The sequence below is a fragment of the Ananas comosus genome, linkage group 11 (genome assembly GCF_001540865.1).
Source record: "Ananas comosus cultivar F153 linkage group 11, ASM154086v1, whole genome shotgun sequence".
NCBI classification, from domain to species: domain Eukaryota; kingdom Viridiplantae; phylum Streptophyta; class Magnoliopsida; order Poales; family Bromeliaceae; genus Ananas; species Ananas comosus.
The window spans coordinates 13,035,725-13,063,654 of record NC_033631.1 but is presented as its reverse complement, the minus strand read 5'-3'; the positions used below and the strand labels follow the sequence as shown (position 1 = coordinate 13,063,654).

Sequence of the window (27,930 nt, the reverse complement as noted above, 5' to 3'; positions counted from 1 at the left end):
ACCAATCTTTTATCAGATTGGCCCTGATCAAGCCCGCACAAACAATTATGAATCACTGTTTGGGCCTTGGCCCAACAAAGAGACATTACTGAGGCATCCTTCTGATTTTCTCTGTTCCCGCCACGTCCTCTCATATCCCTCGATTGCTCGAATACTTCGCGGGATTCCTCTATTCGTCAAAACCCTAGAGCGAACCCCTTCCCTTCCGATCGCCCGATTCCTCCAATCGACACTGTACGGGCTAAAATCCTAGGCCGACCCCCCTCGGCTCTCTCCTCTCCTCTCCTATCGCCCAATTCCTTCAATCGAGAAACCGTAGAGCGTATCCAATTAGATTGCTCTATCATTGGTGGGCGAGATTACTTCTAATTGGAGCTAGGGTTCTAGTCGGAAGAGGTAATCTATTTACGCCTGTTCATCGATTTTCAAATCCCTTTATTTCAATTCTCAGTTGCTTTATCTATCTGGCTATTTTATGGTTTGCTTTTGTTTCTCCTGAATATACAATGGAATCTGTGATCTTCGTGTTTTGATGCGTATCTCTTTTCACTATTTTCTTGCAGAGTATGCAATCGAGTCCGAACGAGTTTCAAGAGGCTGCATGTTTCGATAATGAGACCAGAGAGGATACCATTGCGCTGCTTTATCAGATGAATATATCTAACGTGGAACGCCGACATGGTTAAGGTCAAATCCTCTTTTCCTAACATATTTCTATTTCGTGCAGCTCTGCTCTACATACAATTTTAGATCCCGACTCTTCTTAGAGAAAATTTAAAGTAAGAACATTAGAACTAGATTCTATTATTGAAGGCAAGGTTAGTTTTCATCCTCTTCATCTTCTTTCTGCTTGCACACATCTAGTAACTCAGAGGTAACCTTAGTTTAGGCAACATAAACTTGGGACTACTCCTTTGATGTTGATGAATTTCTTAAAACGTCAAGCATGCATGGATCTTTGATTGGTAGTCATCTCTTGTCAATTTTAAAACCAACCTATGGTTCCTTTTCGGGGTCACCAGGGAATAGATATGAAGCTCCGAACTGTAGATTGGTTTTAGTTTTGGATGAGCGCATGTTTTGATAAGGGTTCATATCAGATCCGGAATGGCTTTTAATAACATCAACAACTGAGGCTAACTGAGTACAAAGTGAAATGTTCTAAATCAAGCGAATAAACTAGAGTTACATCTCACCTATTTAGTTATTTGATTCAGGATGACTTGCTATATCTCACCTATTTATATGTTTGATTGGGTTTGCGTCATCCCAGCTTGAAAGTATTTTGAGTCAAGTCTAGGTCTAGCTCATGACCTGATTTGAGTCATGGAACCTTTGCTTTAGAATAAGAACATATCACGGGTAATTGCTTCACTAGGGCTCAAACAAATATATGGGTTGAAATGAAACATAGCCATTAAGAGGGTCAATTTGGATAAAATAGGTTGGAGACTTAGGTTGTCTTATTGACTGAGTGGTTGATACAGAACTTTCGAGAGGTTAAGTGGGCCCATGACTAGCCAGGCTCAGGCTTGGGTCAGCCTTCCCTTCACTTGTATCAAATTGGGTAGGATTTTGGTTGGCTATTACTTGGATGCAAACCCACCCTCTACCCAATCGAGTTCATTCATTACTAAATCTAACATATTGAGATTAATGCGTAAATTTCAACTAGTTCTTTCTAACCTTCTTGTCTTATTTCTTTAACCAATGGTTGATACTGTGACTGGTTAGAAAACTATCTTTGCGCTTTCCCTTCCATCTCTCTAAGGAAGATAGTCCTCCTTCCTCTTCTTGTAGTTGTCTATATACATTTTGTTAATTATTTCATTTCTATTTTATCCTTTTCTGATCACTATCTTTTATCCTTCCTTTCCCCTTTCTTACGCTTCTTTGTTTGTGGTTTGTCTCGTATAGTTTTTGATTTATGTTTGTTTTATTTTATTATGTTATTTTCTTTCTTCTGTAATCTACTTTCGTGTTGCTTTTGCTATTTTGTTTTTTCTTGTTTTCTGTCTGATGTAAGTGAGTTCGCGTATCTAGAACTTTCAAAAGAATTTTTTTGCAATATTTATTTCTATCTTTTGTTGTTTCTATTTACCTTATCACTTTATAGTTTTTTTTTGACTTATTTTTAAAATTATTTTAATTATTATTGTAATTTCTTCACAATATTGTTAAAACTTTGTATTCTTTTATCTAGAACACTGTGATATTAAAGGGGAGCATCTGCTTTATTTTTCTATAACAAGTTTTACTAATCTTTTCTCATGAGTTTTTTGAATTGTTATTTCTTTTGTTATTCTTTGTCTTTCTTTTTCCTTCTTTGCTTCACCTCTTTTTTATGTGTTATTATTTCTTTCCTTCATTTTGTTCTGTTCTTTTCTTTTGCCAATTTTGGATTTCATATTCTACTTTTTCTTTTCTTTCATATTTTGTAAATTGTCTTATATATAGTTTTCACTTTTTCTTCTGTTTGTTTAATGATGTTAATTTTGTCTGCTTAATGAATTTTATAGTGCTGATACTAAAAGGTCTTTTTTAAAACAAAAACATGTGTTGAAATAAAACTATTCTTTTTGGATTAAACGGGTTTTGATCAGCTTCCAAGGGCTTGTTTTGTTCTTTTTCACCTATTTTAGACTCTTGAATCATAATGAGGTTTACTGATTTTGATAGTTGTTGTTTGTTTATAAGAATTAGATTTCGATTCCTATTCCACTTTGGAATGGGGTTTGACCCAATCCATTTATGGCCTAATCCGTCCTCGAATCCTAGATTGATCCATTCTAGAATTAACTACTCAAGAGCCCTCTCTTACAAACACCTCCCTCTCCTCTCTCTTCATCACTCTCCTTTCTGTTAACCAAAAGCCTTTTTCGAAATTCTAGGTGTTGTAATTGATTATTCTGAACCAAACATTTTTGGATGATTCCGAACCAAATATTTTTGGTTGATTCCATTTTTCATGTCAGTGCAATCCAAGTCCATTTCTCATTCTCATTCCAATCATGAACCAAACATGCTCTAAATGTGAAAATGTTTCTCCTAAGGATCCTTACAACCTCAGTGTAGGAAAATCTGATTTCTACAAGATAGCCTTCACAATGTCAATTACATGGCATTTCCTCGTCTTAATTCATACTCCAATCTTTTATTGTCTCCGTCATTACCAAATTAGGTGAATTATGGGAGTATCCTTATTATTAGAAAGCATCCCGAAAAGACAATTTTTGTAGTGTGATTAGAAGATAGAAGGCTTGCTTGCTTCTCGCTCTAGTAAGTGTTGGAGAGAAAACCACCGATGTACAGTAGAAGCCCCGCCAAGAAAATAGATGTGAGGGTCACATTGCGTGGCAGCTTTCCGTTATCTCTTCTGAAGAACATAGCCTCATAGATAGGCAAGCAGTTGGCCGCAATGAATCTGACTAAGAACAAGTGCACAAACATTTCGTCGAACACTCCGATACCTATGACAGCTACTCTCGTGATCCCAGCAATAAAAGAGGCTAAGCTCAGGTTTGCTGTCGCCCCCAACGAGATGAAGAAGGGTGAGACTATGCCGAAATTGAAGACCCCGTTATCGTAGCGCTTGCTCTGCTCTTCTTCCGTGACTTTGTTGGTGACATTGAATCCTTGCGAAGCTATGCCAACTCGGTTGAGTGCAAATTCAATAGTCCCAAAGAGATATGATGTGACACCCACATCCTCTGGTCGCTCCACCACCTTGCGACACTTCCCCCACTCATTACAAAGTCTGCGAGGTCTTGGCTGTAGGCAGCCAAGAAGAGGTATGCGCATAAGTAAATCCTCGGTTCAGAAGCCTGCAAACGTTTACATATATTAGGTGTTAGTATCTCTATTGCAAGCAGGTTGTCTCTAGTTTTTAATTACCACAGATTTACAAAATACTACAGAACAGTACTAGAAATTATCGTTGTTGGAGCCTCTGCACAACAAGCAATTCTTTAAACTAATCTACCTAGCTATAACTCAAACAAACTTCAACATGTATACAGCATATATTCTCATCGAAGTAATCGAAAATGTATGTTTTGGGGAGCAAAATAAACCGAAAAAAAGGCCAACATATCACATAGAAAATAGAATCATGAAACCATATAATTTGTCACTCAGAAAAGGACCATTAAAAAAATTGGCCCCTCAAAAAAGCATACATATCGTAAAATCAATTGTACTTTGCGCATACGTAGGCCCCTCTACATCGTCTACTTTGGCGTTTTGGTCTAAATAAAGTTTTCATTGTTGTTTAAGGCTTTTTGCGGAGAACATGATTCTTCAATCTTTTCTTGTGAGTTATTGGTAGTGTGGACTATATTCTTCATCAATACACAACTTCAAAAAGGTGCAAACCATTAATATCTCTGTGTGAATTATCTATCATGAATTCACAAAATTTCCCTCTCGTGTAAAAGTAGATATAAAAAATGCATGGTTCCTAATATGACATCATCCTCTCAACCACTATTTGAATAAAATATGCATCCTATGCAAAGTATCTTTGGATGTCATCTACATAAACGTTTATTGTAAATAATTACAATCAATCTATTTGCATATATTCTTGCTCTTCTTCCTCATCTCACATACCCTGGTTACCCTGGTACTCTTCAATCAGTTCTCCGTTGATGTTGGCTTCCTTTTGTTAGATACCCTTATAGATCTTTTCTTACTTTCGAGGAAATTAGGATTTGTGAAAATCTGGTCTTCTTAGTGCGTACATTTTCCTTTCCTGGTTGGTCAATCTTAGTATCTGAGCAGAATCAGATTTCAACCTCCTTGGACAAACCTAACTGATGCATTACCCTGTGAGGCTCTGAGTTCTATTCATCTAAATCTTCTCGATTGGATCTTTACATGCTCTCAGATGTTGCAGCCTCATGCGCAAAGTACAATTAATTTTACAATATGTATGCTTTTTTGAGGGGCCAATTTTTTTAATGGTCCTTTTCTGAGTGACAAATTATATAGTTTCATGATTCTATTTTCTATGTGATATGTTGGCCTTTTTTTGGGTTTATTTTGCTCCCCAAAACATACATTTTTGATTACTTCGATGAGAATATATGCTGTATACATGTTGAATCATATCTTGCACTCCAGTTAGTTCAATTTGCCCCCAAAAGCCTCTATTTTTTAGCTTCATGATGGTAATAAATGTTGTATGTGTGCTGATCGAATCATTATCTTGCTGTTTCAACCTCCTTGGACAAACCTAACTGATGCATTACCCTGTGAGGCTCTGAGTTCTATTCATCTAAATCTTCTCGATTGGATCTTTACTTGCTCTTGGATGCTTTAGCCTCATGCGCAAAGTACAATTGATTTTACGATATGTATGCTTTTTTGAGGGGCCAATTTTTTTAATGGTCCTTTTCTGAGTGACAAATTATATGGTTTCATGATTCTATTTTTTATATGATATGTGGCCTTTTTTTCGGTTTATTTTGCTCCCCAAAATATACATTTTTGATTACTTCGATGAGAATATATGCTGTATACATGTTAATCAGATCTTGCATTCCAGTTAGTTCAATTTGCTCCCAAACGCCTCTATTGTTTAGCTTGATGATGGTAATATATATTGTATGTGTGCTGATCGAATCATTATCTTGCTGTCTAGTTTGGCCATTTTGCTCTTGTAAAGCTCCAATATTTTCACTGCGATGAAGATATATGTTATATATCACAGAATCATATCTTACTGCCCGGTTCAATTTGTTCTCTTAAACCACTAAGTTGCAGTTTAGTTTGATAAAATTTATGTGATGAATTACTAAGTTGGTGTCCATTCAGCTCATTTTGCTCTCATTTTTTTATTAAAGATATATTGTATTATATTATAGTTCAGTAATTTTTTTTTAGCTAAAAAAATATGTTTGTCTAGGTTGGACTGATTTTCCTGTGATTCAAAATTTAGCTCACTTTTAACATCACACGTGGTGATCGAGTATGGCTGGCATTGTTAAAGTAAGTGTGGCCGGCATTTGTAAGCGTGACTGCTATTTCTTGACAGATCGTCCTACATCTATATTCTTCTCATGTGAACCTTTTGGCGAACAATTAATGATATCAGCCCAAGCGCTGGTATCACACGACCCTGACCGCCAACTACACATTGGTTGAAAGTGAAACCAATGGTGATTCTCTGGAGTAAAAAGGGTGATAACCTCGTTACTTTTTTTTTTTGGGGGTCGGTTATTCTCCTTCCTTACTATTTATTAAAGTGAGGTTATGCTGTGTCCTTCGTGTTGGTGCAAAGCTGTGTCCGAAATTTTAGCACCATCGGTCGTCGTATACAGCACATATGCGGCACATCAGAATCTATCGTCTCCGACTCTGCCGCTTGCGCCGTCGCTGATATCGTCTCATCCTGGTTCATGACAGTTTTTTTTATCGCTTTAACTCCTTCAAATCGTTCTGAAGTTGTCGACAATTGCGCTTTATGTGTTCTTTTTGTGACAGTAAAAGCACTCCACCTCAAATAGCATCTTCTTATGTCGATTTCTGATCGTCGATGTTGTCGCTTTTTTCTTTGCTCTTACCACCAGAGCAGTATCCTGGCTCTGAATGCCGGATTTCTAAGTCATCTTTCACATTTCATTCGAGAGAAGCGCCGTCGTGAATCTTGTGATCGCCTCCGTGCTTATGGTTTCCGTGCCATAAAGCAACGTGGTCAGCAAATGCTTATATGCCGCTGGTAGCAAAGATAGTAAAATCAACGTCTTATCTTCGTCATCCAGATTGATTCCGATACTGGTCAACTAGGCTACCACCTATTGAACTCATTCAGGTGCTCATATAGACTCGCCGCTTCTTGCATCCACAACATAAACAGCCGCCGTTTCAAATACAACCTGTTCGTCAAGGATTTAGTTATGTACGGATCTTCCAATTTCTTTCACAATTTCGCCGGCGTCGTTCGTTGGCTACATTGTAATGAATCTCATCTGCTAATAATAGATGGAGTGTATTCAACGCCTTCCATTTCATTTTCGTTCACCTCCTTTTCGTTCAACATCTCATCTAATTTTTGCTGTATGAGAATCGCTCGTACTTTAATCTGTCACGATCCGAAATTGTTCTTGCCGTCGAATTTTTCGATTTCGAATTTCGTGTCCATCTTCGTCGATTTTTCTTGCAGATCGGTAACCTTAAGCTCTGATACCAATTATTAGGAATTCGGTACTCGCATTGGTGTCAGATTTTGAGAATCTACAACTCGCTCCGATATCGATTGCTGTTAATCCAGTGTCGGATGTTGGGATTCTACAATGAAAACGTCGAATCAGGTTTTTATCATAAACTCATCTTCTCAGCACAGAAAATATACTGGTAAAATAAGATTTATTAAATAATAGAAGATTACATCTGGCTCCTCTTTTGCAACAGAGTTCTGAGCTATTTTTTTTAATTTTTTCTACTCTTTTTTCGTCTTCTGTAAATCCATAAGAAGACAACTCTTTTTTTTTCTCTCTCTCAAAGTGCATGCAAATGCAATGCCTAAGCCCCCTCTCTAGTACGGATCACCATCCAATAAAAGGCTCCCTAGCCGTACTCTTTCTCTCGAAGCACTAGCTAGCTAGTTAACTTCCGTGCTACCTTCCGTATGGCTTTCTATAAGAAGTATTTTTGATTGATATAAATTTCAAATTAAAAAGGAATCAATTGTTCATATTCTATTTATATCGAAAGAAATAACAAAAAAAATATATTGTTGCCATTTTGAAATATTGCTCCGGTATCCAACCAAAGAGCTACTGTGCTACCAATCAAAAGAAATATTGTAGATATGTAAAAGAACTATTGTAAATATGCTAGTAACTTTCAATGAGGTTTAATAACTTTTAGGACTCCAAAATGTTGAATTTGTTTTTTTAAACTATTTTCTTCAATTGATGACACTAATAAATCAATTCAATTAAGCTAATAGTTACTAACTTAATTCAATAAAGTTTAATAGTATTGTTTGAATTTAGCGGACATGCATCAAAGAATCAATCAAGTTTATTATTTCCTTCCTATAAATGGCTGATGTACAGATAATAAAATGAGAGCTTGATAGTACATTATTTGGCCAAACCCGTGACAGTTTTGCGCCTTACAGCAGAAAGAATTCTATGCCGCCAAAGCTAGAAGAAGAACCACAATACAAGAGGCAAAAGTTATCAAGTAGGGAGGAACCCATCCATGAGCTTGCATGTCCTGTAGTATAGCACCAGGAATAAAGACGTCAGACACAAAAGTCACGAAAGTCCTCTACTACTAGTTTATCTAGCTTTACAACTTCAATCCTACTTTCACTAAAATGACCATTCTGATGTCTGTTTTCTTGAAGCTAGCTGGTGTATGGTTTGCTTATTGTGCCATTTGATACTATGAGCATGTTTGGTTCGTCTCTTTTTCATTCCGGAATCGGAATTGGAATTGATGAATCCATTTGTCGGTGTTTGGTATTTGAGATTCCAATTTTGATTTTCGGGTGAATAAGAATTTTTTCAATTATCTTTTTTTCCAAGCCGACCTAGGAGGTCGGATTGAAAATTAAATCCGGATGGAATGCATTTGTTCGGATTAAATTTAGGGCGTGTTTGGTTCGTTTCTTTTTCACCTGGAGTCGGAATCGGAATGGACGAATCCGCTTGTGGGTGTTTGGTACGCAGGAGTCCCATTCCAATTCCGATTCCCGAGTGGAATGGGAATTCCCCAATTACCCTTTTTTTCAATCCGACCTAGGAGGTCGGATTGGAAGTTGAATCCGGACGGAATGGATATTTACTCGGATTAAATTTATTTTTTCAACTTTTTAAATTAAAATAAGAGTTTAAATTTAGAAATTAAATATACAATTTTAAATTTTAATTTAAATTTGAATTAAAATTAAAATTTTATCAAGTATTTCGAATCTAACTTATGAATTTGAATTTAAATTAAATTTTAATTTATATAAAGTTTTATTCAAATTTTATTTAAAAACTTAAATTAAATTTATAGATTCAAATTACATTTTAAATTGTAATTTTAAGTTTGAATTTGAATAAATCAAAATTTAATTTTTATATTTTGAATTATCCACTCAATTTCAAAGTTTAATTTTTTTTAAAAAAATAGATTTAAAATTTTGACATTATTTCAAAATTTTGATGAAAATTTTTAATATTTAATTTTTAATTTGAATTTAAATTAATATATTATAAAGATAAAGTTNTAAATTATAATTTTAAGTTTGAATTTGAATAAATTGAAATTTAGTTTTATATTTGAATTATTCGTTCAATTTCAAATTTTAATTTTTTAAAAATATTTTTTAAACTTTGATATCGTTTTAAAAGTTTGACGTAAATTTTTAATATTTAATTTTCAGTTTGAATTTAAATTAATATATTATAAAGATAAATTTGATATTAACTTGATTACGTTTTTTATATTTATCTGAATTAAACACTAACAATAAGAATGATTTATTTCAATTCTGATTCAGGATGAGATAATGAATCATTCCGATTCCATTTCTAGCTTATTCTCATTTCAATTTCGATACCGATTTTAATTTCGAACCAAGCATACTCTATATATAGGTAATAACACACGTCAACCTCCATGTCTAGCTTTGCCGTACTGACTGTTAATCTGCATATAGTTTGAACAAAGGCAAGGAACGCAAAATAAAAAATACGAAAACATAAAATAAGAGATCTGTTGATTCCCGCAACCAAGAGTTGCTATTTAGCAATCAATTAAACATGCCGACATTTAAAGGCTAAGTAACAATACATCAAACTTGGTCACTCACATGCTTTCAAGGAAATTACGTAACGAATAAGAATTCAATGCATAATGAAATAGAGTAGACTTCTGGCATTTCCAAGACAAATAGATACTATTTCCAAATGTGCTTAAGACTAGAAAAGGTCTACAGTATCTATGTTGTCTATTATATTTGTCTAATATAAGGCATTATTTACCTATAAAGAAAATTGTGTGTAGAACTCGTAACTACAGAAAAGCAATCCAAGGACCCAACTTTGTGCATTGATCAAACTAATGCATATATAGACATATAGGTGCATGCTCATGAAAAGGGTTTAAACTGGCCTTAGAATGTTTACCTAACTCACAAAACTCGTGTTTATATCCACAATCTGTTTTGCTCGCTATTGCAAAGGTAGGCAACATATATTCAAAATATAAGAAATACTGCTAATTATAAATACTACCATACTCATACCATAACAATTCAATTTACATGTTACGTAATCAAACATATGAGACATCAAACTATAGATGACAAATGTCTTCGCCTAGCACTGTTTATAACAAAAAGTTTTAACTGTAAAACATTTTTTTAATTAACGATATTAACTAACATACTAAATTCATGGTCAAACATGATAGAAAATGTTGTGCTAAGTTATGTAAGCTTAATTTCATCAATGCAGTAGTAAAAACAGAGAACTCCTAATCCAAGTCTGACATGAGCAAGACTAAAGTCATTTATTAAAAGCAAGTGCGAGATGAAGGACTAAAAAGAAGAAATCATATGCTCGAATGCAGCAAAACTATGTAGTGCATGCAAGTTTCAATGATCGATGGCAACGAAGGGTGTGGAAAAATTTGAATACCCTTAGAGAGAAAAGAGAGGCAGATGCAGCTGAGGGCTTCAAACCAGTGAAACCAATGTCATAAGCAATGCTCCCATCAGCCTTGAACAGTCCATAGTGCCTCTCAGATGTTGGCCCAGGTTTTAAATTTTCATTAAACAAAGCAAAGATATATGCCTGGACCACTATCTTTGGCCTGAGTGGAGTCCCTTTCTTTTTGAGAAGCCGCTTACGCAGGTTGTAATTATAAGTCCTAGCATTTTGAACCGTAGCTCCAGCTTCATCTTCATCCCCATCAGAAGCCCAACCTGTCTCAGAAACCCGAACCTCCATCTTCTCATAGCCAGCAGCTTCAAGAGCAGCATAAGCTGCATCAATCTGAGCATCAAACATGTTGTCGTAATGCAAATTGGTCTTTTCATCGTAAACTCCAGAGTTCGGTTGGAAAAGTGCATAATTAATATCAATATGCTCCGGATCACTTTTATAAGCTAAAAATGGATACGCATTGATATAGAAATGGGCACCGGTATGTGAAAAGAAATCCAGGATCGGCTTCATATAGACGAGTACATCTTCCTTAAAAGTACATGATGATGGAGGGAATGAATTGGCAAAAACACCCTCAGAATGAGGTGTTGACACCTCAATAATATTTGTTAATTGGAGTCTCTTGAGAGCATTATATACATTTTCAATAGCTCCTAACAAAGCTTCTGCCAAATCCTGATCTTGCCCTCCCAACACTTCATTCCCCACTGCAATCCCACGTATACGTGTCCCTGGGAGAAACGGCTGCACATTTTCCTTAAGCCAGTCCATCGCCCTCTCCTCATTTACACTCATGTCTTTCAGATACTCGTTACCAATGGACACAACCAGCTCAAGACCAGAACCTTTGAATGCATTAAGAACACTGTGATCAGCATCAAAGATTTTGACATTCTTTATTTTTGCTGCTCTCAGAAGTGTGACCACACTTTCTGGAGAAGGAATGTTGTTGGCTATCCTGCCATAGTTAATCCCATAAGTTCCAGTAAATGCTTCTACTCTCAGAGGGCCTGGAGAACAAGAAACACAAAAAAGCCCAAACAACACAATTGATTAACAAGTGTGGATCGTACAGATGTATTTGTATTCAAGGACGTATATCTGCATATAATTCTAGTAAGCTGTAAGCGAATGTTTTAGCCTCAATTCAATAGAGTGCAGAAAACGATACAATGAACACGTTGTTAGCTCCACGAGCTTTCCCTAAGGAGATGTGAAGGACCGATCATGCAATGAATGTTTTCCTACTAATTGGATATTATAGATGAATCGAATACCCATTTTCTGTATTTCAACATAGCTCCAACTAGTGTTCAGGTACGCACCAAAAGAGTGTTCGAATGAAAGGCTTGCTTGAGGATTAGAGTGATAGGATTTAAGAAGGGAAACAAATGTGTTGAGAAAAATCAGCCCAACCATGAAAATGTGAATCAACTAGGATTCAAACTTGAGATTTCAGGTACCAACCACCAAGCCTTTTGCTATTTGCGCTAGGGACGGTTAGTTATGATTAGAATAGGATTGATCTTAGATCTTTTGATTTGTCATTCCATTAATTTATTGCATTATATGGTATGATATGAAATTTTTTATTTCTTAACTTTTCATCAAATTTTTTGTTTACATTTTACTTTTAGATCTTAAGTTTGTGGTTATTGCATTAATATTATTTTAATTTGATATATATATTTTTTTTTTAGAAAATATAATTTGTTTTGAAAATGTTAGAGCAAGTCATAACCATATTTGTAATTATGAAAAAACTCAATTATCCTTATATTCAAATGTATATTTGATTTGTAATACATTACAAAATTTGATTATTTTTTGTTATATATGAGACTTTTAGTATTTACGGTTGTTGTCTACATTGACTATCAATTGGGTAAAAAATTGTAGGTGAGTTGTATAGAATTAGTAGAAAATTATTATTATACTTGTAATTAATTTTATTATTAATTAATATAGTTATATCCTATTATTCCTAATCAATCATAGATTCTCCCTATGATAATTAATTAATGTTAATATAATGAACATTTTTACCAATAGTAAAAAAACTATTATACATGATTATTTAGTAATATCTGACTATTATTGGCCATGATTATAATAATTAATCAAAAAATAATAAGAATTTAATTTAAATAATATCAAAAGCTATAATTATAGCTATAATTAATGAAATATTTTAATTTAATTTAAAAATAATAGTATTAATGCAATAATTAATTAAATAATATGCACCATCATTTAGCTAATATTTTTTTAAATTTTTATATAGCAACATTTGTCAATTATTGCTAATTCCTCAACATCAGTAATACTCGCTCTATATGCTGTTAAAAGATTCAACGACTCGGGCATAGGCAATACAAAAGTTTAAGTGTTGTACAAGATTTAGTTACATTTCTTATCTATTTAACAACATTTATAAATATCACTAAATCTAAATTTTCTTATAGTAATGCACTCTTTAGTCGGTGCTAGTGGAGTAATGACCAACAGTTATGCAAGTAGTCGATATGTATGCAGCAGGATAGAGCAAATCACAGCACTATAGTTAGGCAGTTGAAAATTATGACTGGTTATACGAGGGAAGAGCTCCCCAGTAGAGGCAGTTGTAATTGATTAGGAGTAGAAAAAATTCACTGAAGGGGGAACAGGGTGTGTACACAATACATACCGAGAATGAGAAAGACAAGCAGGCAGCAAACGCTATAGAGGAGGAGCAGTTGAGTCGCAGCGGAGGCGAATGCCAGATTTCTTCTTCGCATATTTTTATATTATTGCTATGGCTCTTATTGTTCTGTCTTGGAGGATGGAATGGGCCGGCCAAGAAAGAGAGAGAAGAGATGAAATCGGAGGGGTGGCAGAGTAGGAAAAGGATGATAAGGAGGGCTGGGGTTAAGAGGGCAGAGGTGATGGGAAGGGGTTTTGCTTGAGGACAGGGGTAAGCCAATGCCATAGACCAGCATATTCTTAGCCTTCGCCCGGCTCTCACTTGGAGTGCACGTTCACCAAGCTCCAGATTTAAAAGAACTATTGTTTAGGCAAATTGGTGATGGTCCTGGTCCGTCCTATTAAGGAAATGGGCCTAGAAAACCCATTTTCATATTTACTTTGCTTGGGCTGCTTTTCTACTAGCCCAGCAAGTAGCAAATCGGGTCGGATTCCAGCCAGGCATATCAATTGCTTCAACCAAAAACTATGGACTAATCGAATAAGTATTCAGAATATATAGTTGATGATGGGCCGAGCTTGGAGCTTCCTCTCCAAATAACTTGTACTATTTTTGTTTTAATTTGTCTTACATATTAAGATATACTCAAAATTCGGGATTTCTGGACTAGACAAGAAGATCCAGGTCTATTAGTGAGAAGCCCGAGGTCTGTAGCTTCCGGGCCTTGGCCGAAAATGAGGCCAAATTTTATGGCTGGTCCGGATCCAGGCCTATTTCATTCTATGCTTGTGCTCGTTCTGTGGTCCATTTTTTCCTGGATATAACAAGCCCATGAGCTCTTTCAGACCTTTTGCAAATATTCGGCCAAAATATTGGACCTGAATTTTTTGTGCCCGGACTGAACTGAAATTGCTGGCTTAATTTGTAGCAGGCCTTGTGTTGAAAATCTTTATTTGCTGTTATATTTCAGATTAAGCTATCCAACCTGTTTCCGTTCCCTTGTACAGTGGACTTACCACAGCCAATCTCATTCTATGCTCGGCGGGCCCGTCCATAATCCTGGGGGCCGCAGTGAGCGGGTCCACTAAGCCCATCTCATTGTATTTTCGGACTTCACAAAAACAGGAAAGTCCCGTACCCACTGAGCCCCAAACTAACGAAAATTTTCCTACAGCCGGGCATAATAGCTTTATTACTATGTACTAAAGTCCGTAGAGAGGAGCGGGATATTTATGGACACATGTCCATTTGATATATTCCATGCACTTGATGTATCATGAACAAAGTCAAAAAAATATTATTTTATTGGATTATTTGCATACATGTCCCTGCAAACATAATGAATTGCGGAAATATCCCTGCAAAACGAAAACTCTATAAGTTGTCCCTGCAAAAGTTTTAAGTTATGCAGATATGTCTGTGTCGTCCAGATCTGTTAGAAAATTTTCGTTAACCACGGTTAAAATACTTAATCATAGTTAATTATAGTGTGAATTGACGTATTTACCCTTCTTCCTCTTCCTCCTCTTCCTCTTCCTTTTTCTTCGTCGCTGGCGAGGAAATGCGGCGGCGACGGTGGCAAACCCTCTTTCTTTTCCTCTTCCCTCTTCCTCTTCCTCTTTCCTCTTCCTCTTTTCCCTTCTTCCTCTTCCTCTTCCTCTTCCCTCTTCTTCGTCACCGGCGAGGGAGAAGAACCTCGGCGGGGTCGTTCTCGGAAAGGCGGGCGAGTTTCTGGACGAGAAGATCGAGGGCGTTGTTGTTGACGAGGGCGGCGACGAGGGCGTGCGCGGGGTCGTCGTGGTCGCCGAGGACGTCGGAGTCAGTGAGGTCAGTGAGGAGGGAGACGACGTCGACGGCGATGTTGTGGCCGAGGAGGCCGACGAGGGATGGGACGGCGTTGAGGGCGACGAGCCTCGGCGTTCTTCCTTATTCTTCGTCGCCGGCGAACCCGACCCCGCTCCGTCGTCCGCTTCGACGGTCCGAAGAGGAAAAGAAAGAGAAAGGAAGAGGAAAACTTTTGGAGGGATATATTTGTGAGGATAAAATGGTCATTTCACGAATCCGTTGTTAAAAAATAAACAGATTACTAACGGATGTTAACCGGAGGGACATATCTGCATAACTTAGGACTTTTGCAGGGACAACTTATGGAATTTTCGTTTTGCAGGAATATTTTCGCAATTCACTATGTTTGCAGGGACGTGTATGCAAATAACCCTATTTTATTTCATTAGATGTATTTAAAGTTCATAATTTTTAAGACATAAATATTTCGAATGTTATAAAACATAAACAGTTGAAACATATTTGTTTGCATTTCTTTTTCCATGCTTCTTCTACCAGTTGGATGATTGGATCCTATCCTAAGAATAGAACAAGGAAATAGCCATGCATTTCAGGATCTTAATTATTTGCATGAACCTTCTCTTTTCATTGTATTTAACTAAATTTCATCCTTGATGAGTTCCAAGAAATTTTGAGCGTTGTCTGGGAGAATGTGGTTATCTATATTATTATCACTCGTAGTGGGATTAATACTGCTTTCTAGGCATGTTGGTTCTACTTGATCTCGTTGGTCGATTAAGTTAGCTCGAACTTGTGACAGTTTAAATAATATCATCTTGGGCTATGGATTCTTCAATATATAATTTCAAGGCCCCCCTTTCTTTATATCAATTTATGTAGTTGATAAATGCATGTTAAAGGGTATTAAAGTAGGCGTTGTGTTCTATCTATGCCGTAAATTTGGGCTGTTTGGTAATATTTGTTTTTTCCGACATGTTTTTCTATGTGGGCATCGATCTTTATAAATGCACAAGATAAGAGTTGATAGACATTGCTGTTATAATTGATGTAAGGTTAATTATCAAGAATACCATATAACTTGCTCCATTCACTCAAAGATGATGCCCAATTCTTCAGGCTATTGCGATTATAAAAAGTTTTTTCAGAAGCTTCTAAATAGTTATTATCAACTTAATGGGACACTCCTGATTAAGACAAGCATCAAAGACCGCCACTTAAGCCAGATTGTCGGAATTTCCTGCAAACACTGCTCTCTTGGGTTTAACATTTAAAACACTAGGAGAAGGGAGGTTTCATTCGGTAACACAACCAATATCCAAGATTTTATAACCAATGAAGATGTAACACAATTAGTTACAGCTGCGGAAGAGAAAAGAATATCCAGCTGGTATGGAGACAGCAGAGGACAATCTCAAAGCAACAAGGGAAGCGTTAGGCTCACTGTTTTCCAGTCATTGACTCTGCTCAAAGGCCTTTTAGTTGACTGACCAAGCCGGTCAATCCTATCCATTTCTCCAATGCGGCGGCAGAGGACACAAAAGCCATCTTAGAAGACTCGACATCGCGCTTACCAACTGCAAGGAAAAGAAAAGGATTGAGGCAACAGGGCCAACCGGATGAGTTAGGCAGGCGAGAAGGTCTGGGAACAGTTTGAGACGTACCTGATGTAAATAGAGATGCCAAGGAAGAATTGAATGTCTCCACCTCAACTTTCTCCTCCGGGCTGGAGCTCAGCTGATAAGGGAACCGAATTAGAAGCTAGCAAACACGAATGCAACCCTTATTAGAGACAAAAACGAAACGCTAAAAAGAAGTTTTAGCATCCACAGCAACCTTCATGAATGCTGTATTAACCTGCTGCACCCATTCGGCATCGGCATTCGGGCCTAGAACAGAACTTGCTGCAGGGAGGTCGTCGTTCTCAATAGCTTGGCCTACTTTGCTCAGTTTGTAGACTAGTTCTTGCAGATATCCTGTAAATGATGACAGTACCTATCATTATCCACCTAGTACGTCATGGTGGGAAAAATCTGATAAACTAGGAATAATGAAACAAGGTGTGGAGATCGTGCAAGTTTCATCCTTGGAACATCAAATACGTTATAGCTGTTACGGCTTTGCCGGTGCGAAGCCTCATAAAATTCCAAAAAAAGGGGCGGGGGGTGTTAGTGTGAGACAGGTTCCCCTTCCGATTTCTTTGTGAATTAGAGCGAAGAGAAAAAGGAAAGAAGAATAATGAAAGATCCAGTGGAGAGGGAGACCTGTCTCTTCTCCGGAAGAGCTGATGACGCCTTGTCGCTGAAGCCTTATTTTCCGGTCCTGCTTGACGCGCTCCAGCAACTGCTCGTCGTCGTCGGCCTCCAGGATGGCGGCCCGAGCAGAGGAGGAGGAGGAGGAGGAGGAGGAGAAGGCGAGAAAAGTGAGGAAGCAGGCCGACAGGCCGTAGCGCCTGCTCACGGCATCCGCAGAAGCGGCGGCAGCGGCAGACGAGCTGAGAGAAAGGGAGAGGGAGATCGAGATCGAGATCGGGGCGTCGCGGTTAGCTCCCTTTGCGTCCACATGATCTGCAGCTTGTCCCCTCCGCGCCTCTGTAGGAGGCGGACGAGCAGAGCACGCGGCAACTGCCCGCGCAAGAGACGCAGTCGAAGCACTTGCCATCTTTTCTCGCTTTCCTCACAGAGGAAGTATTGAGGAATTTAATATCAAATCAAAAAAAAAAGAAAAGAAAATTCGGTACCAAGACCAGCTTGGGATTTTTGTTGGTCGCTCTTTCCCTCCCTATCTTTCCGAGGGGATAAGGACTAGGGATTAGAGCCAGGCTTCGCTTGGGGCACTCTTTGCTATGAGTATTACCTCCCTCGCTGTACAATTGCCCGGACCACACGCTAGCCCGGCGGGATGAGACGATTATACTAGTCTTCCCTGTCCTTCTCAGTGATAAATACTGTCGTCATCATCTCATCACAGGTAGACTTAATTAATATTTCAAAAATACATAAATAGAATTTGATCGCATGCTTAGCAGATACAAAAAAAAAGAAAAAAAAAAAAGAAAAGAAGAAGAAGAAGAAGAAGTGCTAAAACGCAATATTTGCAATATAAAACAGCATACAATTCAAGTTAGTATACGATACGTACGTGTATCTAAAAGGATAGGGCCGAGATCGGTCGTTGGCATACAATTCAAGTTTCGGTAGAAGGACTATTGGCGTGGGGTGTTACACTACACCACTCCGCCCCATGCAACACTTCCTCTCATAGGCTCATCATCTTTTTTTTTTCTTTTTGATTCTTTATTTTTTTTATAAAAAAAATATTTTTTATACTTTATATTTTTAATTTTTTAATTTTTTGTTTTGTTTTTTGGCTTCGCTCTCACTAGCGCTAGTTTCGAGTCTTTCTTTTCCAGCACTGGCGTCGATATCTGTATCTACGAAGTAAGAGGAAGAGGATGCGGCACTGTTTTCATTACCATTGTAGAGGGTCGGAAAAGCGATGGAGGGGGATTGAAGAGAAAAAAAAAAACAAGAGAAAAAAAAAAGGAAGATGACATGATGTTATCCTTTTTTACTGTTGTAAAAAAACAGGAAGACAGTGCAGGAGTGTTAGAGAGAAGTCGCGATGCGGCCTTAGCAGGGCTGGAGGCGAGGAAGGCAGGGAATGCGAGAGCGAGGGTGAGGGCTCGCGGGACAGAGACGAGGCAGGCACCCTCCGTCTCCGCCGCCCTCGGAGAGAAAGAAAAAAAAAGAACAAGTAAAAAAAGAGAATAAATTATTTTGGTAAATTTTTTAAAAATTTATTTCGAATCTATAAAATCTAAAAAAATAATTTATTTTTATAAAAACTCAAAATTAGTAAAATTTTTATGCAAATTGGATATATATAATTATTTAATAATAAGATCTATATTTTAATATTAAGGAGAACAATAGCAAATAAAACTTCTAAATTCCTCTTTTGGTGTATAGATGGAGGTAGGGCTAGCAAATGAGTTCGGCGAGCGTTCGACTCACGTTCGACTCGATATTTGGCTCGCTCAAGCTCGACTCGAAATTAAATGAGCCGAGCTTGAACAAAAAAAAAGGTTCGAAATTCATTTCAAGTCGAGCTTGGGTATTACTCGGCTCGTTCGAATTAGACTTGAAAAGCTCGAATATATATATATATATATATAGTAGAGTTACTATGCTATCGAAAGTATAGAGATCTGGTGCTTTCGATTTTTTGATTCTTAGATCTATCCCTTTAATCATTGGCCAATTTGGATAAAAAATCCACTTATTTTGGACTTTTGCAAAATCGGGCCACCTTTTTCGCTTTTGCAGATTCGGTCCGCTTTTTCAGCAAACTGACCAAAATACCCTTTTTACTTTTTCTCTTTCTTCTTTCTCTCTCCTATTCGTTTCTCTCGTTCTTTTTTTTTCTCGCCGGCAGAGCGGAGACGGAAACGGTCCGTCTCGCCTCTCACCCTCATTCTCTCGCCCTCGCCCTCGCCCTCGCCCTTGCCCTCGTCTACGCACCCCCCCCCTTCCTCGCCTCCAACCCCGCCAAGGCTGCGCCGCGATTTTTTTTTTTTTTTTTTTTTTTTTTTTTTTTTTTTTCTTCTCCACCGTTTCCGACGACGACGCCTCTCTCGTCCTTCCCCGCCATTCTCATCTCTCCCTCTACCTCATTCTCTGCCGCATCCGACGACGATGCATCTTCGCCGGTACCGACGTCGACACCGTAGAGGTCACTGCGGCGCTATAGGCTCGGAGCGGGGGTCCTTAGCGGCGTCGTCACCGGCGCCGTAGCTGTTGGCAGAGAAGGTGACAAAAAAAATTATAGAAAAAACAGAAAAAAAAATAAAGATAAAAAATTATATAAAAAGAATGATGAATTATAAGTTGCACTACTTAAGATGTAAACTGCAGTTTTAAGATTAAAACTATACTCTTTAAATGAAAATTACACTCTTTGAGAGATATTTACACTGTTTCTCTTCTTATTACACTCTTTCAGATGTAAACTGCATCCATTAAGATGAAAGTTACACTTTTTAAACAAAAGTTGTACTGTTTCTCCTCTTGTTGCACCATTTTTTTTTTGTTACACTATTTTTTATTTTAAACTGCACCCTTTTAAGAGATATTTATACTGTTTCTCCTCTTGTTGCACTATTTCTGTTTAAACAAGAGGAGAAATAGTGTAACAAGAGGAAAAACAGTGCAACAAGAGGAGAAACTGCACTGTTTTAAGATATATATATACGGTTTCTCCTCTTGTTGCACCATTTTTGTGTAAACAAGAGGAGAAATAGTGCAACAAAAAGAGAAACTGCACTGTTTTAAGAGATATATCTACTGTTTCTTCTCTTGTTGCACTGTTTCTTCTCTTGTCGCACCATTTCTGTGTAAACAATAGGAGAAATAGTGCAACAAGAGGAGAAACAATGCAATAAGAGGAGAAACTGCACCCTTTTAAGAGATATTTATACTGTTTCTTCTCTTGTTGCACTGTTTCTTCTCTTGTTGCACCATTTCTGTGTAAACAAGAGGAAAAACAGTACAATAAGAGGAGAAACAGTGCAACAAGAGAAGAAACAGTATAAATATCACTTAAAATGATGCAGTTTAAGATAAAAAATAGTATAATTTTCGTTCAAAGAGTATAATTTTTATCTTAAAGCAGCAGTTTACATCTTAAATAGTGCAACTTATAATTTTTTTTGTAATTAAAGATGCAATTTCATCTCCATCCTTCTTTTTATATAATTTTTTATCTTTATTTTTTTTTTCTGTTTTTTCTATAATTTTTTTTGTCACCTTCTCAGCCAACAGCTATGGCGCCGGTGACGACGCCACTAAGGACCCCCCGCTCCGAGGCTGTAGCGCCGCAGTGACCTCTACGGTGTCGACGTCGACGCCGGCGAAGATAAATCGTCGTCGGAGGCGGCAGAAAATGAGGGAGAGGGAGAGATGAGAAGGGCAGGGAAGGGCGAGAGGCGTCGTCGTCGGAGACGGTGGAGAAGAGTCGGAGAAGAAAAGAAAAAAGCAAAAAAAAAAAGTCGCGGCGCGGCCTTGGCGGTGTCGAAGGCAAGGAAGATGGGGGGTGCATGGACGAGGGCAAGGGCGAGGGCGAGAGCATGAGGGTGAGAGGCGAGACGGACCGTTTCCGCCTCCGCTCTGCCGGCGAGAAAAAAAAAGAACGAGAGAAACGAATAGGAGAGAGAAAGAGGAAAGAGAAAAAATAAGGGCGAGGGCAAGGGCGAGGGCGAGGGCTAGAGAATGAGGGTGAGAGGCGAGACGGACCGTTTCCGCCTCCGCTCTGCCGGCGAGAAAAAAAAANATATATAAATATAATATATTTTAATTATATATAGGCTGAGTGAATAATTTGAGTTTAGTTAAAATTAGGCCAATGTTGTTGGCCCATAAAAACAAATCCAATGGACAAATAAAAGAGCAAAATTTTACTAAATTTATATATTTTTCCTTTTTTCTTTCTTTCTTTTATAGAGCTCTAAATTTTCAATATGTTTCTCTCTTTCTCTTTTTCTGTCTTTCACCCTAAGTGGCCAAGCCGGAAGCCCTCTAAGTTACCAAGTAATATCATATGCCCGCCGTTGCCTACCTTGCTATTAATTGTATGCTTAAGAAAATATACCGAATATTTTTAAATTAAAAAATTATTATTTATATAAAATTTTAATTTTAGTTATATATGATTGGATAGTTTAATTCAATATTTATCTATATAATTTATTTATTTTTGATTGCATAAATGAAAATAAATAATATAGAGATCGAAGGCGGAAGAAAAGATATGTGAGACTGAAAAATTAGATATTTAACTTATAAATTTTTTTTTTCATATTATAATACTATATTTCATTAAATTATTTTGTCATTTGAACTATTAGACATATTTTTGTATCAAATTATAGATAATGCTCTATACAAATTAAACTATCGATCGTATAATATTGAGAATTTCAAACTGCTTGTTTAGGGTTCGAGCTCGCTCGATTTAAAATTAGACTCGTTCAAGCTAAGCTCAAATTAATTTGAATTTAAATTTAAATTTAGGTTCAAAATTAATTTCAAATCGAATTTGAGCTGGAATAAGCTTGCTCGAGCTCGGCTCGTTTCCACCCCTAGATCATGGGGGGTCAATCTCCGGATCGCTTTCTCTCCTGCGGCCAAGGTGGCTTTAATGCGGAGCCACGTGGGCGCGTGAGTAGTCGGTCACTAATGCTGCCGCGTCACCCTTCGACGCGAGTGATGAGTTTTGAGAGCGAGTGCCGGAGGCCAAAAGGCAAAAGGCAAAAGGCAAAAGGCAAAAGAGGCCGCCGGGGATCGAGTGAGTGCCCTCCGACCTCTCCTCGTTTCTTAACCATTAAGGTAATCCGTCTCCTCTCTCCCTAATTACACCTTTTTCTCCTTAATTTCTTCGGGTTCCCCTCCACCCTACTTCAATTTTTTTTTTTTTTTTTTTTTTTGCTTTTTTCCTTTTCTTTTCAGCTTTCTCCGTTTGGCGAAAGGAAAGCTTTAGGCAGGGTGAGGGAGGGGGGTCTCGCAAAAAGGCGAAGCGTACGTGGTTTCATCTGTTGGTTTACGGGGTTCAGGGATTCTGATCAGATTCTTTTGCCCGCGGACAAGAGAGGAAGATGCATACTAGTTTCTGTCGGCTGCGACCCCTCTTCCTTCTCCTCTCGTTCTCTTCCTACGGTAACGGAGACTAGTCATGAACTTCGCTTTTCTTATGTTTCTGCTTTTATCGATCTCTATCCACTAGTTGTTTTTCCCCTCCTGTTCCGCTTTGGCTACAAAGACGACGCGTCAATTTAGCACTGCGGTAGTCTTTCTGCTGTAACAACCATCCAATTTCCCCCCTTCCGCTCACTAATCTGTAATCCCCACCTTCCCTCCCTCCCTTTCGCCGTGCCCGCTTCATCTGAATCCTACTTTTCCTGCCGTTCTGTTGCCTCCCTTCAAAGCCGTGAATTTCGTTTGCTTCCATTATCTACCTCACCTATCCGCCTTTGTGATTTCCCTTGCATATCAATCTGAATGGAATGAGTCTTGCTGACAAATTAGATTCCTATTTCCCAGATTCTGTTCAAAGTTGTGTCGAAATGATTGTCGGGTTTCCAAATTGTGGGGTGAGGTAATGCTCGTCCTCCCCGAATGTTGCTTACTGCTTCAGTTATCAACCTCCATCAACTTCTTATTTCGTTTCTCAGAACTTCTATTAAATGCATGTCCCTTGAATGGCCGTTTAACATCGATGAATATTACTTATCTCTCAATAATGTGCTTTACTTGTACCTAATATAAGACGCATGTCGAAACAAGCTAATATTAAACCTGAACTAACTTGTGGTGTACCACCTCATACAGAGAGCCCTTCGATCACTAAGTAAATGACGTTATTTTGTTGTTGGACAAATCCTTAAACACAAAGAACTGCAAGTTTGTAAGGTAATTCTGACTTTGGCTTTCTTAGCGTGTTCCGACTTTCCTTGAGAGGGGCACACGTCATCATTTTACTATGTGCTCTAGTCGAAAACCTTTTTCAAAACTCACAAATGTACCTTACTTGCATTTCATTTTGTGACCGTAGCTGCTGAAAATGCTTATTCGATCTGAATGTTGGCCTAGGTTTTAGGTGTCATAATATCCCCAAATGGCCAGCTTTAGTGCATGCTTTGTTTTTTTTAATTTTTAAATTCCTCCTAATCTAATCTTCCATTTTAAAATGTTAGGGATGTGCTTTTCTTAGGTCTAAGCACTTGCATTTGTTTGCCTTTGCATAGCATATATGCAAGCATTCGATTGAGATTTTATTCATGAGAAGTACCAGGAATCAAGCTGGATTATGTACTGGAACTTAAATCTACTCTTCAGGGAAACAAAAGGAAAGAGACTAATACAAATGCCGTGGTTTATTGGAAACTAAATGAATCCAACAAAAATCATATATTTGATTACGTTCTTGCCTTCCACGTCTAACTCTCTCTTCATCCTAGCCTTTGACAGTCTAGGTGAATCAATACTGACCTTAAGTATGGCAGAGGGTATAAGAGCCAAATCTTTAGCATTGCATGGTAAGAAACAGAAAGAATGAAAATTGGATGCGAATTCAAGATGGGTCAGCAGAGCTCAAGATAAGGCTGACAAAGCTCGCCCATATGATCGAGATAATCCATTGTTGGCTGCTCATTTAGTGTTTGTTTGTCACTTGCATAGTGCATGCCAACTGGCATAAACCGGCAGAACTTGTATGGGCTAATGGGCAACTGTTGTTAGGACTTCCCCTTTTGACCCAAAACAAACAGTGCGGTTTCGGCAGGACATTTTTCAATTTGCAAGCTTTTCTTTTTTGGTGTTTGTCTCTAAAAGGATAAATTACTACATATTTGTTCTATTTTGTGCAGGGATTATACCAGCAGCGCCGTTTACTGGAACTTATGGGATAAACTATGGCAGGATTGCTGACAATATTCCTCCACCTCAGACAGTAGTGTCACTGCTAAAAGCAACAAAAATTAAAAATGCGAGAATATATGATGCAGATCATAGTGTCCTCGAGGCATTTAGAGGGTCTGGGCTTGAGCTGATGGTAGGAATTGGGAATGAATATCTGAAAGAAATGAGTCTTAATGAAGAACGAGCAGTTCATTGGATCAGGGAAAATGTGCAGCCATATCTTCCTTACACGCACATTACTGGGATTGCTGTTGGGAATGAAGTGCTTGGAGGGTCAGATCAGGAGCTGCAAGAAGCTCTATTTGGTGCTCTGAAAAATGTCTATAATGCTCTCAACAGACTTCAGCTGACAGATTACATAGAGATACTGACACCGCACTCGCAGGCTGTGTTTGCCAATTCATATCCTCCATCCTCATGTACTTTTAATGAGAACATTCTTGAATACATGAAGCCCATCTTGGATCTCTTTTTAAAGACTGGATCTCCTTTCTTCCTAAATACCTATCCATTTTTGTCTTACAAAAGTGATCCTGAACATATTGATATTAATTATGCCCTATTCCTTCCAAATCCTGGGGTTTATGATGCAAACACAAGTTTGTACTATGATAACATGTTTGACGCTCAGATAGATGCAGCCTATGCTGCGCTAGAAGCTGCTGGGTATGGAAAGATGGAGGTCCGGGTTTCTGAGACTGGTTGGGCTTCTAATGGCGATGAGGATGAAACAGGAGCTTCAGAACAGAATGCAAAGACTTACAATTTTAATCTTCGTAAGAGACTAGCCAAGAAGAAAGGGACTCCACGGAAACCGAAACTTGTCTTGAAGGCATATGTTTTTGCCCTGTTTAATGAGGACTTGAAGCCTGGGCCAGGTTCTGAGAGGCATTATGGTCTTCTTAAGGCAGATGGGAGCATATCTTACAATATTGGATTTACTGGTCTGACACCTTCACATTCATCCTCATCTATCTTATATTTTAAGGTATTGAATTGCCTCATACGTTATATTTTTTATGTATATTACAGAAAATCTATAAGTACATATGAAGGTTTTATGTAGGGTAATCTAAACCATTGATCTTTGCTTCAATTGAGATACTAAACTACAATTTATATTTTAATCAGGTCACTTTGTTAAACTCCGGATGATTTTTTTCAAACAAAGCAAACTCTGGATGATTAACAAAGCGATAAAGTGGTAGCTAATTAAGTTACTACATGATCTCTTGGATATGACTTGGCTACTAGTTTAGCTCTTAGCATTGATCGGATTATTGATTGAGTTATCAAATTACCTCTTCAAGGTGTGATGTAATAGTTGAAAATAATTGGCAGTTGAATGAACTGTCACACCGCTACTTCATTAGAAAAATTAATAAGAGTTTGAGAAGTGACCTATTTAAAAGAAAGATGAATTTACTACCTTGATCGAAACAAATTGAAGTTCAATGATCAAAGTGAAATTTCACCATAAGTTCAGTGACCAGTGCTGTAGTTTACCCAGTTGCTTCTAGCCAGATTGAAGTAGCTACTTGGATATTCTTATAATTATCTTATATCAAATTTACCTAACTTTCGACTTACACTCATCAGGATCTTTTGGTGTTGTTTAATTCATTTGCAACTCCAATTATGGAAGGATTTTTTTTTTTCATTTGCATTTTCAATTTGTCTATGCTAACTTGTTGCTGTTGCTTTTTGCTACCTCCTACTTACATTTTTGACATTTGAAGCCGCTTAAATGAGTGGTATGCCACTTCAAGGTCATCACACAATTATATCGTGAATTAAGTAGAGAACTTTGCATGCTAAACTTTTCCTTAGTTGAATTGATGGACTCTGTGTTTCTTAATACAGAGCAGCAGATAACTATAGTGAGATTTGAATTCTGCTTGGGAACAAACCAATGCTTTAATACAACACATGCATCCTAGCCCTTCCTTTCTCCCCAGCCAACGGCCCAGAAAGGATGCTGAAATAGGAGGTCACCACAGCCCCTTTAGGTAAACTTACCACTGGTAAACTGGGCCAGCATCAGCTGGCTTGCGGGGTATTTTACTGAAGCATCTATATTCTTCTTTTCTGCAATTAAACATGGTGACAACAACTCCAATGCATAGTAGTTGCCCCTTTAACCTAAAGAGTGGAATAGTACCTTAAAACTATTTTAATAACTATAAAAAGGTATGCATCAATTCTTCAAGTAAATGCAGTTTAATAGCATCAATTCTTCGAGCAAATGCAGTGACATTAAGATATAGAAATGGTGGGGGTGGGGTGTTGGGGCGTAAGAGAGTAATTCATTATCTTAGCATATCTGTGCATCAAACCTGATGTTTGCAATATTTGGAGCTTCTGAAGTCTTTTCCTGTGTATAATATCAATTCTTAGTTTATATGTGGTTTTAGTAGTTATTTGATGAGCAAAACCTTCGTTGATTAATATTCTTCTTTCTCTGCTGTATAACTGAGTGTTCATGTTACATCTGGTTAGAACATTTGGTCAGGATATTTCTTTGGGTTCTCTACGACATTAACAGCATTTTAGAAAACATTGTGCATATTGATGTGAGGAAAGTTCTCGAAAATCTACTTAATTTGTTGATTGTTTGTAAAATTTCAATTTTTTTTATCTAAGAGTTGCCTTTGGGTTGTAAATTCAGTATTGATTATTGAAAGTAGGCTATTTTCTGTGGTTGTTTGCTATACTTCAAATTTCCTGCTACCTCTTTCTAATCTGCACTAATACTTAACAGGATATTCTCATTGGGAGTATGGTAATAGCTTATACTATGACTTCTACAGCCTGCATTACAGCTCTGGTTTTGGTGTTAATGTTGTAGCAAAATCAAGATTTTGTGCTCTTCTGGTTACTGGCACCTGAGTAGATCTGGCCTTTGCATGCATGGTACTATTCTTCTGCCCAATGTATTCATTTGTTACTAAGCTCATTAATGACATTAGATTTCAGTTTGGTTTTAAATGCTTTTAAATCTTGAATTGTTTTTGCCCGATTATCTATTGCCCATAATGACACATAGCAGGGTGATTTTCAAAACCACCCTGTTTTGGCAATTTCTTAGATAGAACCTTTGGTTTTGTCAGCACTCTAGTCAACCCCTATATGGTGCGCACCATGTAGTCATTTTCGATGTTTGGGCATTTGTTTTATCAATCGAGCCAGTAAATATGATTTAGCACATTTGAACTTTCTAGGTACCATATTTTATTATTTGTTGATATTATTTTACTTCGTGATCAAGCGGCTTCAAAAGTGTTCAATACAAATTGGT

General features: G+C 37.6%; 3 protein-coding genes across 10 annotated transcripts; 1 reads left to right on the top strand and 2 right to left on the bottom strand.

The window, feature by feature from the left end:
• LOC109717815 (glucan endo-1,3-beta-glucosidase 14-like) lies at positions 141–27,837 on the top strand. 5 transcript variants are annotated; one of them, XR_002218313.1, is made up of 5 exons: positions 22,316–22,544; positions 22,665–22,871; positions 24,581–25,620; positions 26,501–26,641; positions 27,394–27,837. XR_002218313.1 is itself a non-coding variant. In XM_020243740.1 (5 exons), exons 4-5 carry the CDS (start codon positions 24,763–24,765, stop codon positions 27,478–27,480), a joined length of 945 nt encoding a protein of 314 aa, XP_020099329.1. In that variant the 5' UTR covers positions 22,320–22,544; positions 22,665–22,871; positions 23,544–23,624; positions 24,581–24,762; the 3' UTR covers positions 27,481–27,837. The 5 variants fall into 5 exon arrangements, 4 of the variants coding, with proteins under 4 accessions (XP_020099330.1, XP_020099328.1, XP_020099327.1 ...); XM_020243740.1 differs by lacking the exon at positions 26,501–26,641 and adding an exon at positions 23,544–23,624 and having other exon boundaries at positions 22,320–22,544; XM_020243741.1 differs by lacking the exons at positions 22,316–22,544; positions 22,665–22,871; positions 26,501–26,641 and adding exons at positions 141–396; positions 564–687.
• LOC109717814 (glucan endo-1,3-beta-glucosidase 14-like) lies at positions 8,016–14,278 on the bottom strand. Its single transcript, XM_020243737.1, has 3 exons — positions 13,360–14,278; positions 10,644–11,683; positions 8,016–8,226 (listed from the first exon to the last, which is right to left on the bottom strand). Exons 1-3 carry the CDS (start codon positions 13,448–13,450, stop codon positions 8,140–8,142), a joined length of 1,218 nt encoding a protein of 405 aa, XP_020099326.1. The 5' UTR covers positions 13,451–14,278; the 3' UTR covers positions 8,016–8,139.
• Positions 16,429–18,028, bottom strand: LOC109717816 (thylakoid lumenal 16.5 kDa protein, chloroplastic). Of its 4 annotated transcripts, none has more exons than XM_020243742.1 (4): positions 17,424–18,028; positions 16,996–17,135; positions 16,824–16,920; positions 16,429–16,736 (listed from the first exon to the last, which is right to left on the bottom strand). In XM_020243742.1, exons 1-4 carry the CDS (start codon positions 17,818–17,820, stop codon positions 16,627–16,629), a joined length of 744 nt encoding a protein of 247 aa, XP_020099331.1. In that variant the 5' UTR covers positions 17,821–18,028; the 3' UTR covers positions 16,429–16,626. The 4 variants fall into 4 exon arrangements, with proteins under 4 accessions (XP_020099331.1, XP_020099332.1, XP_020099334.1 ...); XM_020243743.1 differs by having other exon boundaries at positions 17,017–17,135; XM_020243745.1 differs by having other exon boundaries at positions 16,824–16,896; positions 17,017–17,135.